The sequence below is a fragment of the Pagrus major genome, chromosome 22 (assembly GCF_040436345.1).
Source record: "Pagrus major chromosome 22, Pma_NU_1.0".
Taxonomy (NCBI): domain Eukaryota; kingdom Metazoa; phylum Chordata; class Actinopteri; order Spariformes; family Sparidae; genus Pagrus; species Pagrus major.
Window position 1 is genome coordinate 26,324,177 of NC_133236.1, and position 13,528 is coordinate 26,337,704.

Sequence of the window (13,528 nt, forward strand, 5' to 3'; positions counted from 1 at the left end):
CACAAACACACGTCTAAACACGCACACAGAACATAAATGCAAATTTAAGAAATATACATAAAAACGCACTCTCAACCTCTGACAAGGGCACAATCCCATAAGCCGGTGTCTTGTTCGCAACGCCGCCCATTGTGTCAGGCCCCTTTCATCTGGCTGCGTCTGTTTGTGCCGGTTTGGGTCGGCTGAGTTTGAGGCTCGGCGTCGAAGTCTCTGCCAAAGAGGGCTCAGCGAGAAAGGTCCAAAGAGCTCAGCGCTGACACACAGCCCAACTCTAGAGACTAATGGCTTGTAGCTCCCAACATATGTTGCTTTGTGTAATTGCTTTAATTGCTGTCATTGTACATAATGGTTGGTCTTTTTCATCTTCCCTGGTGGTGTAGGCATTCTGCTAATTATATCTGTCAGCCCCGCAGCCAAAATGAGCGTTTCACAGAGAATTCAGAGCAGTGGGAACTTTAGTTTTTCTACATACGATTGGTGTGTGTGTGGGTGTAAATGAGTGATTGGAGAGTGTTAGTTTTTGAATCATTAGAGATTATATTAGTAATTTAGAGACTCTAGAGGATGTGTTTAATGGAAGCTTTACTTATCAGTCAGTTTGAACCTTGACCTCTGTCCCCTCTAATTCATCCAAGGTTGAAATTATTCTAATGGTGTACAAAAAAAAAATTATAAATCTCCTTTTTTTGCCCTTCAGGTACGACACTATCACAAACCAGTGGGAGACGGTCTCACCTCTTCCTAAGCCAGTCCACTCCGCGGCAGCCACGGTGTGCGGAGGGAAGGTCTACGTGTTCGGAGGTGTGAATGAGGCCGGGCGCTCGGCGGGCGTCCTTCAGTCCTACGTACCGCAGAGCAACACCTGGAGCTTCATCGAATCACCCATGATAGGTGAGACAGGTGACGACACCCACTGTGTGTGTCACGCACGCAGTTTCACGCATGCATTCTTTCACAGCTCGACTTCAGTGTCGAGATGTCGTGCCCTCCGGGGACGTGTTGCCATTGTTGCCGTCACCTTTTGTGTTATGACAGAGCATTTGTTTCCTTTTTAAACCAGTTTGTGGTTTGATATTCCCAAATGTGTGGTTTCCCTTTCCTCATTATGCCGTAGTATTTCTCATTTGAAAGAGCATTACCAGTTGAATTGTTTTACTTCAACACAATGAATATTAATGTTTGCTTTTTCTGTTGGTTACGTAACACTGAGGCTGGAAAAAGGCACATACTGCAGCGGCTTCACTGTCTAACCATTTATATTCATGCGTTCTTTTAATCTTCGGTCATTGACATCTTGCTATCTCGTCAAAGAGGGGCCTCCGTTGTGGTCGCCCGGTTACCTAGCAACAGTGTTCTCGCAACTCTACCCACTTGAACACCTTCTATATCATGTACTTGACTTCTCTTGTCCAAACCGTGAACACCTGTTTGCCATTTGAAGGAAAATTATTGTCAGACAATAGCCGTATTGTATGAGGCTGCGTGTTTTGTGAGCGTTTCATGTTCCCTTTGCGCCTCATAAACAGGGAATCCTTCCTTAAAGATGTCCCTTGTGCTCAGGCAGTGTTGGGGTAATTATTCAGATCCTTTACTTAAGTACATGTACTTATGCCACAGGGGTAAAAAAAAAAAAAAAAAAAAAATTGAGTTTAATTCAGTGAAAATGTTGACCCACACCCATTGCAACAACAACAACAACAAAACAGTGGTCCGCGTCTGACCTTTTTCCACTCCTCTTCTTTTCTCGTTATCATCATCATCATCCTACTCAGTATGTTCCATTACCCCCCCTCTCCCATGTCATTGCTCAGTCATTATAATGAGCAGACCATAGCCCAAATGATAGGTGGGTCGGACCACAGCTTCTGACATGTTATTGGCCGAACTCTGTAGTTATTCACCGCGTAAACCTGCAGCCGCATTCCAGCCGGAGCCACCGGGGACCTGTGAAGGACGCAGCAACAGAAGAAACACTCTCACCAAGCTGCCATAACTCCAAGGTAGCAGGAAAAACACACAGTGTAGCACTCTGCGTGATTCAAATCGCTGACAGCTGTGTTCCCAGTGCAAAGATCCTACCCACAGCCTGGTTTTCTTCACAGAAATATATCCTTGAAAGGTACAGCACAGCGATGATTGCTATTGATTTGAACATATCCTTTGAGTCTGTTCGCTTAACATTTGGGCCTGGACAGCACTATTAGATATATATATATATATTTATATAGAAAAATCCTTGGGCTAAAGCAACAGTTTGATATTTTCCAAAGGGCACTTACTTGCTTTCCGGCTGAGAGTTAGATGAGAAGATTGATACCTCTCTCTTATCTGCAGGTGAAATTTGAGGCTGATTATCGCCAGATTAACCGCTAACTACTGCTTACTGCTGCTAACTGTAGCTTGTCAGCTCAGTTAGCCGTCCAGCTAGCGGTCCAGACTGGGAGGACCAGGGGAATGTTGGTGTTTACAGCACTAGTAGGATTTTTTTGACAGGCTAGGGCTAGCTGGTTAGCATGCTAACTTCACTAGACATCTCTGCAACACAATACAAAGACTTATAATTAAAATCATACTAATTCTTAACATTTTGTTAATAATTTCAGTACATTTTTGATTGAATATTCTTACATATTGCCTCTTTAACAGACAGATATGAGAGTAGCATCTCGGCAAAAAGCGAGCGAGCATATTTCCCAACATTTCACACTATTCCATTAAAGCTGCAGCGGAAATAAATATTTTCAAATCATAAAGGAATCCATGTTTGTATTCATTCATAAATTTTCCACACAATTAGAAATTCTATATTTGACGCTGGATTACCCCATTTAAGATGTTGGCACAGTGATGTGTCTCTGGGCACAGAACTGTCCAAACGCTGCATTTAAAGAGAAGAGAATGACGATCTCAAATTGTTGCATACCGTTGCTCGTGGCGACGCTCGGAGCAGCAGGCATCAGAGAGAAACACGGGGTCAAAAAAAAAAAAATGCATTTGAATTCAAATGTTTCCTGACAAGAAGTTGTTCTTGTGTCATTAAAGCACCAGCGCGGAGGCACTTCCCTCAGCACTGTTGCCCAGAAACTTGCTCTCTGTCATTAGTGCCTCTTTCAGAGAGCAAGAGTACTGTGAGGGAAATTATGATTATGTAACGCGGGTGTTTGGGGCGAGAGCTGAATGGTATTAAAGGGCTGGCAGAGCAGCTGGCAGAGGAGGAATGAGAGAAAAGTCTGGTGAGGAACGCACGCAGGCACACACTCGCAGGGAGATGCAGACACACACAACTTCTCCTTACCTCATATCAACTATACACCCCCCGGGGGCACAGGTACACAGTGCATGAATTATGTAACGAGCCGGGAGGTTACTCGACGTGTGCGCATGCTTGGTGCTTTTTATGTGTGTGTCAGTGTGTGTGTGTGTGTGTGTGTGTGTGTGTTGAGGACAGATGCAGACAGACAGACAGTCATCTGTCAGGGTGTAGATGAGCCTGCGTCTGACAGCCAACGAGCCAAGAGATAATGGACGGGTTTAGTGCTTCCTGTGAAATTGGGCCGGCGATGATTTTAGTGAGCCGGTGGGGAGCGCTTCTCGATCAACCCTCTGCCTCCCTCCATCGCTCTCGCTCTCTAATCTCTGTGTTCATCTCTCTCTCTCTCTCTCTCTCTCTCTCTCTGTCCCACCCCCCTACGCACTCATCCCCCCCCCCTCCACCGTCTCTCGCAGTCTCTCAGCACTGTCTTATCGACTGACACAAATACAGCTGTGTGCGTTTTCTGCTAGTGTGCGTCGGCGTATGTGTGTAGGGCGTGAGTGTGCGTGTGTGTTTTCCCTCTGCATGGACCGTCTCCCGCATGAACTGCAAATGGGTTTCACAAACACTTATCAGGACTGACTTCCTATCTCTCGCAGAGTGAAAAATAATATTACTCGTGCCAAAAATAGTCCCTTCAACAAGTCTATTGAGATGCGCGGGGGGCTCTGCAGCTTCATCTACTGTATATATCTCCCTTTGTCTTCGATATGTGTCCCCCGAGCAGAGTATGTAGTCGAACATGGGAGCGTAATTGAGCCCCCCTCACATGCACTAAACTATTTACGATGGCTCATTGCTTTCCTCAAAAGGTCAGTTCACCCAAATAACCACAACGCCGAGGTTTGGAAATACCTCTCCTGCTTCCTCGGCGGCACAATGGAGGTGAAAGGAATGTTGTTTGTGCATTGATTGATTCTGGAATAGCCACAAACCTCTGCATGAGTCAGTCTTACTATTCATACTGCAATATCATTTGGCACAATATGAGTGCATTTTCTACGATCCTTAATAAAAATCTGCCTCCTCGTTTTTAGATTCAAATCTCGTTCACATCGTCGCACTCCATCTGCTTCTTTATTTCAGAAACTTCAGCTTCTCACAATTCGTGACATTAATGCTTTTTTAATACTTTTTACATTTCATTGATTCAAATCTCTCACATCGTTGCATCTCTCTTTTTAAAAATTACTCTTACTCAAGCAGACAGTCTTCCTGAACAGAGCAGATGTCAGTGCTAAATTATGTAACTCATTTTCTCATTTGATTAAACTTACATCTTGAACTCCAACAGAAGATTTAAAAAAAAAAAAAAAGATTTGATCTGTGCCTTTTAAACCAGACATGTGCTTGATCAGAGACCCCTCAAGCCGAGTGAGTAAATACATAATTATTATTCAAAATTTGGGTGAAATGAACCTTGAAAAACAAATTTAAAAAGTCACTCTCACATATTCAGTATCCTCTCAGGCACATCCACATGGAAACGCACACAAACACGCTGGACCCACTGGACCCACCCCTCCAGCATTTCACCCAGCGTGCATCCCCTGCTGACAGACAGGTCTCCATCGACTGGTCGGCTCCAGGGGCCCCGAGATTAGAAAACGCTGCGCCCACACTGCTCTATCGGGAAAATTGACAGCACAACAATGACTCACGCGAAATGATGTAGCAGCCGAACGGGCCACGGCGATTGAGAGAGCGCCATTACGGACGTGGAAGGAGAGGGGAGGGAAAGGGAAAGAGCGAGACACGTTCGCTCTTCATAACACCGAATTAGTGTCCATCATCCTCTGTGTCCGTCCCTTTCACAGGCTGCTCTTATTCTCCACCACATAAAAAGATATCATGTGAAAAAGTTTTCGCTGCTCCAATTACCTTGTTGTAATCTTATCCCAGTATCTGGCAGCCAGAACTGAAGCTTCTTTGTCCTATTTCCTCGTGCTCTCTGGTGGGACACACGAAGGATGGCGAGGATGCCGCACATTTCCATGTGACGCCGCGGCTTTGTGATGATGACTGCTGTTTGAAAATCTTTATCAGAGAGAGCCGTCTTATCTTGATCCGTACAGTATACAGTATTGGTATAATTGAGTGGGTTGTTATATATTTGTGTGTGTGCGGGTGTGTGTGTTACTGTTATCGCTACGGTAGTGTTCCGGTTTTATAGAATCAGATATCTGCTGTGGCGATGCAGGAATCAGATAGGAAAGGATGCGAGGGAACAACAAGGTGTTTGTTTAGACAGCAGACACAAATTTCATCATAGCTGTGTGTTTGTGTCAGCGCGTACGTGTGTGTTTTCTCGCTTGTTTCCTGTCCTTGACCCCCAGCCCGAGGGGTCCCAGACTTGGTGACTAAGCTGTTTTATCAGAGTGTGAGAGGCTGCGTCAGCCCGTGTTGCCCCGCAGGCACAGCTGTACTTCTATCGCGGCTGCCGTGTTGAAACCTTGTTTCGCTCTCTCTTGTTTTTCCCCTCCCCTTTCTCTTTATTCATTTTTCATGTCGAACGCGGTCAGTTGTGGAATCTCGGCCGAGTTTTTTTAACCTCCAGTGCTGCGAAAAAAAACCCAGACAAATACCATGGTTAGACTTCAAGAGTAGCAAGGTTTCGTCTCAAGAAACAAGAAAGTTTTTCAGCTGACACAGACGATACTTGTGCATTCTTTACTGTATCTCGATGTTGTTTAAGCAGAAAGGGCTCGTTTTCAGTCGAAGGCCATGGGGATAAGTGCAAAAGCAAAGTGGTGGAGAGACGTTGAACCCCGACAGCGGTCCTTTGAGGCTCGCCCAAATGAGAATGCGATACACCTGCCTGGTACTCCTCCAAGCTCTCAAACCCGCTGCTTACCGCCGGTCCACGAGAGAGCGAGGCAGGAAGCAACGGTGAGAGTTTCTGTGGGGAAAATAGAGAGAAAGGTTTTTCCTTTGAGAGCATCCTGTTATTATTCTGCCTCAGGCGCCGAGCAGAGAGAAATGAGTGTTCTGTGTTTATGGGACCTAACACAAAACATCATGTACACACACGCTTATGCTGGCACACACACACACACACACACACACACACACACACACAAACACGCGCGCGGGCACGCTCGGAGAGACTGGCAGCGGCATATCAATGAGATGAAGAAGGTAAAAAGAAGAAAATAAACACGTCAGGCTGAATGTGAGGGGGACCAATCAGTGGCAACTTGTTTCTCAAGGGTAGAAAATGAAGCCTCAGATGGTTACCGTGGAAGTTCAGATTGGATTTCAGTACGTGTGCAAATGACTGCATCGTGGCCGTGTGACACATGGAAAACCACGAGAAGTAATTTAGAGGCTGAAGTTAATTGTTTTTCTGTCAGTCAGTTCATCACTTTGTGCCGAAATATCACAACATCACATTTTGTACATACGTTCATGCACACAAGCAGATGAATCATGATTTACCGGTGACGTCGGTTCGCCGACTGCTGTTCTGAAGCCAAGATTTGGCATTAGTCACGCTCTCAAGTGTCCCCTGCATCATCGTCTGTTTTACTCTAAACAGGACCAGAATAAACACTCGCAGATCAACAGGAAACTGTTTACAGAGGTAATACATGGCGTGAGAAGTAGGGTCATTTTCTCATAAGCTTACATGCCACCGGACTTCTTTTTGAAGACAAGTGCCCCCTGCTGGCCATTATAAAGAATGCCGGTTTAAGGCACTTCCACATCACTTCCATTTTCAGACACTGAAGCACCGTCGATATTTTACACAGTCAGTTGGCGTTCCCCTGACTTTACTTCTCACATCACTATCAGGTCAAAATCTGTGTAATAATCTTTGGTGGTAATAGGAAGCGCTTCACACTGCTCCTCTGAGATGGGTTAAATGCAGACAGCCAGTTTCCCTAAAATTCTTCTTCTTAACCATATTTGAGGGATCCTTGCAAAATGTGCGTATAACGGCCGATATTTCGAAATCGGAATTTCTTTACTCCCCAGTGTCGGTATCTGCATTGGCAAATCATCCACAAATCAAGTAGCGGTCTGGCTCCAATATAAACACAACCCACTCAACAAAAATCCATCTCCCACACGTTAACTGGTATTTATTAAAGTGAAATATGAAGAAATATCATGCAGGCTTCAGACCAGACACACCAGCTGAATTGACAACCAGATAAGAGACGTAACATTGGAGTGAAACATCGCTTGTTTATGTTATTTGCCGATTTCATGGATTGTGGTTTTATGTTGGCAGTCCACACAGCATTTTGTCAATCAAATGCACATTTGTAAACCTAATTTTACATTCGGCTATTCCACTGATTAATTTGTTTGTTTTTTTTACTTTTGCTTTCTGTTTATGTTCTTTTCATTTTGTCTTAAATTGTCAAGCGCTTTGTTTCAATCCTGTACGTAGTCACAGCTGTTTCTGGCGCTGCTGGAGAACATCGCTGATGCGACACAATTGGTTAAATTGCACTTTGTTTTTTCTTTCTCATCGTGAGGTCTAATGAGCGGTAGAATATCGATTCACAAACGGATGTTTATGCATGTTTTCTACCTACATTTATGGCTAACTGTGGGAGGGGGAAATGAGGCTCGTGCAGGTGCAAGTGATTAGGTTTTTGGAAAACAGAGCCACGCACACACGCAGCTTTATAAATCCGACGAAAAATAACGCGTCTGCATCTTTCCGTCTCCGTTCGTACACGGCTTAAGTCATCTGGCGCCGAGTTTTGTTGTGAGAAAACATTGAGTGGAAGTGCAGTAGCTGAAAACATAATGCAGTGCAGCTCATTCAGAGTTGTCACTCCGAGGGGGCAGCAGAAGCACCTCTTGCCTCCAGAGGTGACTCGTTAATTAAACATGTCGGACTCCTATTAGCAGCTGAGGGGAAAGGCGAACAGTAGAGGGAGGGGGTTTGACTACACAGAAGTTTTTTTTTTAGGCCCTCCACCGCCATTATTAAGGCGTCAGACGTTACTCCTCCTGCTGCCCTTCTCCAATGAGGGATGTCCGTTCATTGTGGCAGAAAACAGCTAGGACGGCGGCTCATGGCCAAGTGTCTGTGCATTATTCATGCTGCTTGTAAATTGGCCAGCTGCAGTCTGCTCAAGAGAAATTGCCTCGAGTTTGAAATACACTTCCTCTTCCCACACAGCAGGGCCGCTGCTTGCAAGCTGCAGGTTTCCAATGGCATCGTTCCGCACAAACCACTGTTTCATTTTGTTTCCCATCATCTATAATTCTACAGTGGCGCTGCTTCAATGCCTCTGTTTTCCTCATGTGCTATATACTGTATCAGATTGAATTATACAGTACGCAGTACCCCACCTGTTCACTCATGTATTTCCAATACATGTGCGCAGTGTGTTTTTTTTCTTTATTTTCTCCTTTGTGAATCTATGGATGTGCCAGGGAGCGTAATGCAATTGTGAATTATTGGGACTTAGGTAACTCTTTTATATTGCTGCCAAGCCCAAACATATTTTTGAGCAGAACCCAATAAAGCCACAAGGATTTATGAACTCTGCCTTTTCACTCGTTTCCCATCCATCCTGTGTGTGTGTGTGTTTTTTTTCCAGTGCAATCTTGTGAATGGCACATCTATAAAGTGATAAGGAGAATGTTGATGATGATTTTTTGCATGAGGCCAGGGGACCGCAGGGGGAACAAAAAAAAAATGAACAAAACCAAATAAATTGATGCCATTATACAGAATGGAAATTTCTGCTGCGTGTGAGAGTGACATTCAAACAATAGCTCTCCTTTAACAAAAATCTCTCCTCTTCTCCCCTCTCTCTCTTCTCTTCCTCTTGTATCTCTAGATAACAAATACGCCCCTGCAGTGAGTCTAAATGGTTTTATATTCATCCTGGGAGGAGCCTACGCTCGAGCCACCACTATCTATGACCCAGACAAAGGCAACATCAAGGCTGGTCCCAACATGAATCACTCTCGGCAGTTCTGCAGGTAAGAGATTATTAACGTAGCAGCGCCACATGTGATTTAAGTCCCGGGTGTGGAATTTTAGATTTTTTTTTTTCTTTTTCAAAAGCTCAAATTACAGGTTTTGTGGGAAGCTTAAGAAATTACACAGCCTCAAAAAATAATAATGCAAAACTCGAGCTCAGTCTGTCAGTCTTTGTGCCATGAGACAGGTAAACGGTTGCACAGGGAAAATGTATTCAGGCCAGTTAATTAAAACTTAAACAAAGCCAATTGTGGGCTGAAAATGTCTCCGACACAATGCACTGAGGTTGTGAAACTTATCTCTCGCTGGAAAAAATTGCTTTCTCTGAATCGCAGGCTTGATTTATAAAATTGCCTGATCAGTACCGCTGCTGTCTGTCGTGCTGAGAGAGACAAAGAAATCTGTTTGAAAAACAAAAAAACGCTTGATTTTATCAACTTTCTCTCAAAGAAGCTTTTAATCGCTCAATTTTATCGGGAGTTAACACTGTGACATATTAGTATTTTGTTTTTTGCACAAGGTGAGTGTAATAAGGAAGAAAACAGGAAACGTTAGTCGACACCTGGAACTTTTATACCGCTTGTGATCACATAATGGCTGATAAAGTGAGATAAATGAAAATTAACAACAGTGGGATCACATCCTAATATACCCGTCAGCCCAAGTCACTGAGGTGTGAAGTTTCCCGGATAATGAACCCACTGTTTTCTGGCCCGAGCCTTTTTTTTTTTTTTTTTTTTTTTTTTTTTTTGTGTGTGTGTGTGTGTGTGTGTGTGTGTGTGTGTGTGTGTGTGTGTGTGTGTGTGTGTGTGTGTGTGTGTGTGTGTGTGTGTGTGCAGAAGCTGAGAAAAAAGAAAAGAAAGAAAGAAGCATGCACGAAATACATTTGGGAGGCAATTACAGACAGTGATCTTATGTGGAGAATGTATAACATAAATCATGTTGTCAGAGTTATTGATAAGCTGCTGCAGCACGCGGCAGGCAGCTGTTCTGCTACATTTAACTAAGTCTGACACACGAGAGGAGGAAGGGGATGCAGGAGAAAGGAGAACAACAAACACACTGAGCTGCCGAAAGCGAGAGACGCATAAAAATACTCAGAAACAGCACTATCTGCCCTGCATGCTCCTAGACACAAGATGAAGTCTTGCAGGGTCATCGTGCAGGAGAGCTGATATTCTCCCCTCGCTGCGCCCGGCCCTCCGCGGGCCCGCACCTCCCCTCTGTTTATCAGGACGAGCAGCTCCAGGCTTTGCCCGCCGCTCTCTCTCCCATTTTGGATCAGCTGTGCGGCTTTCTCTCTGAGTAGATTTAGGCTTTATGTAATAATCTTTTTTTTTTCCAGTCCCAACTGTGTTGTGAATTTGTGCAATAGGACGGCATGTTGTTCGCTCTGTGAGCATGTGTGTGTATTTGAGCGTGCACCTTATGTAAATGCAGATCGTTCCAAACCCCAATAGGAGTACAAAGCCCTAATCAGCTTACAGCCCAAGTTTTAATCCTCTCCGCACACAAACTCCTGTTTCTGTTTCTCATATCAAATGAGCACATTTGTACAGATATTTGCTTTTTCATTAGTTTTTTCTCTCTCGCCCTCGAGAGGGAATGTAATGCGTGTGTGTGTTTTTTTCCCCCTACCTTACAAAGTAGCCTTGTTGGCCACGTTGAGAGCATGTGTGAATGATGCGAAACAATCTCGGCCCCCAGCGTGACGATCAGCATGTTCAGGAAGATGTTGTCTTCTGTCTCGCTTTGTTGTCTTATCACGATTAATAAGAAGAACAATGTTCCTGCTGTGAGTCATAGCTATCTAATATCAAAACCACATTAGCTTACACTTGCTCTCACCCACTTATCTTCCTGATGCAGCCACTCTGTCATGATTTGTTCCTAATAGTCGGTGCTTTTAATTTGAAGCAGCGGCAGAAGGAAAACGTTGGGTTTGCATAAGCAGTAACTTAATACAGTTCTGGTGCAGATGTAAGAGAGTGAACAGTAAGCAGTGAGACTGATAGCAGGAACACTGGATTACGTCGCTTTCTGTGAATCCCCTCATGATTAGATAGGCAGGTCAACTGAGTAGGAATGGCGGACTCCGCCACTAAGAATAAAAACATAATGTTTGTGAATACATGAAATGGCTGAAAAGGAATAGACTTTTTGGGAAATATACTTTAATTGGAGAATTAGACTGAAACCGCTCATGTTCGTAATTATCCAGCTATGGTTTGCAACAGTTTAGCTTAGCTTAGCACAAAGACTGGGAAAACAAAGGGAATAAGCTAACGCAGGTTCTTCATACGGTATTAAAATCGGCACCTCTAATGCTCTGTAATGAACTCGTGTCTAGTCTGTTTGGTCTGTACAAACACCATGACTATGACAGATTATTTCTTGGCTGCAACTGTTATCATCCTGGAATTTCTACCGGCTGCCAGACAACAGCTGTCAAACAGTGAAAAACATCTCAAACCTAACCCCAAGTAAAGCCAAAGTTTTGACAAGTAAACAAGATATAATTTATAAATTTAGCTGTGCTTACAAGCAGATTTTTGTTATCTTTTGACATAGCTTGGCTAGCTCAGTTCAGAGTCTGTGCTAAGCTAACGGGCTACTGGCTGTAGCTTCATATTTAAAGGACAAACATGAGAGGTGCTATTGGACTTCTAATCAATCTCCTCGCCTAAAATCTGATACGCTTATTTTCCCAAAATGTTTATTCCTCATGCTTTGCTCAGTTATCTTCATTACAATCCTAACTGTCTGTCTCTGCAGCGCTGTGATCCTGGACGGGAAGATCTACGCCACAGGAGGCATCGTTAGCAGCGAGGGTCCAGCCCTCGGCAACATGGAGACCTTTGACCCGTGCACCAACGCCTGGACTCTCCTGCAGTCGCTGCCCTGCCCGCTCTTCAGACACGGCTGCGTGGTAATCAAAAAGTACATTCAGAGCGGCTGAGGGGTGGCCGATCACACCGGGTCGACGCCAAACACCAGCTGAGCTCCAGGTTGTGGGATGATGTGCGACGGCAGCTTAGGGCCGAGCCGGTCGGTCAGAGACCTCTGGACTTGACGCCAGCATCCATCCACCCTGTTACCTGTCCGAACCCCACCCCAAAAAAAGCCCTGTGCAGAATGTACTCATGTTCAACTACTCAGCCATGTCAGGTGACGATGCCTAACCTCCAGTACTGTATGTGTCATGGTAGTAGTTCATCCATCCAGGCACAGGGGCCCTCTTAGTAAACTACAAACTCCTTTGTTTTTGATGAAGTCGTCATTGATTCAGTTCTGTCTTTTCCCGATCTGTTAACTCATCACCTCCATATTTCTTTACTGACTCAGCACAGTGAAAGCCATTGTGGGTCTCGACTTTTGTCCCTTTTTCAGAGTTATGTTCGACAGGTGTAGGTTTCATAGTCATTTATTATCGAGCAGTTTCTTTTTGGTGTACAAGCATTTTTCAGTAGTGACATCTACAGGACAGGAGGAAAAAGTGAAGGAAGGGAATCCACCGACTGTTTTCCTCTTTATCAGTTGATTTGACGAGTTTCTTCTCTCTCCACTGTATCAGGAAGTGAAATTCCCTCCTGAGAGAGGAGATTTATGAGGTGATTTTAAAAACAGATTTTGAACTCCGTGTAACCCGGTTCTTGTAATGGCTTGCTAAACATAGGAAAAACCATAAAATCTGGGTCAGGTGGGGTTTAAAAGAGAGAAAATCTTTTATTTTTTGTTCCAGCCTGATTGAGATATCATCTGGAGTGCAAGGTTGGCCTGTTTATTTCCTGTTTGATTCATTCTCTCTTGCTCTCTGGGACAAAGACAGCATTACATTCAGAGAGAGGGAATTCATCCTTCCACTGACGTCTGATCAGATGCTCAAGTTGGGACAGTTCCTCCGGAAAAAAGCACAATAACCACCCGTGACTGTTATCATAGACATTTATCTGTTGATCCATGGTTTATGTCTTTCATCTGATTCCCCCCCCCACCTTCTTTTTTGTTTTATACAAATGTTTTCATTGCAACCCACAAAATGATGTTGGGTTGGTATTCTGTAAATACAGGAAGGAAATATGTATATTTTAAAAACCTGAAGGCAATTCTGTATAAATGTTTTTAGAAAAAAAAAACTGATAGGTTGGATTCAAAATGGTATGTCTGTAAATCTGTACCCAAAAAGGAGAAATTAACAGTTGTTATTATTGAAACCTAATACATATACCAGAACATAACACAGTGTTAAGTCTTTTTTT

At 44.0% G+C, this 13,528-nt stretch overlaps 1 protein-coding gene across 5 annotated transcripts in view; it reads left to right on the forward strand.

Annotated features, from left to right (window-relative positions):
* The window catches only part of LOC141017540 (kelch-like protein 29), a 214,464-nt gene extending 200,957 nt beyond the window's left edge, over positions 1–13,507 (forward strand). For all 5 annotated transcript variants that reach the window (XM_073492229.1, XM_073492227.1, XM_073492231.1 and 2 more), the window contains 3 exons: positions 698–891; positions 9,124–9,268; positions 12,045–13,507. In XM_073492229.1, coding sequence (XP_073348330.1) covers positions 698–891; positions 9,124–9,268; positions 12,045–12,228 — 523 coding nt within the window. In that variant the 3' untranslated portion in view covers positions 12,229–13,507. The remainder of the gene's footprint in view (positions 1–697; positions 892–9,123; positions 9,269–12,044) is intronic.
* The last annotated feature ends 21 nt before the right edge of the window (positions 13,508–13,528 follow it).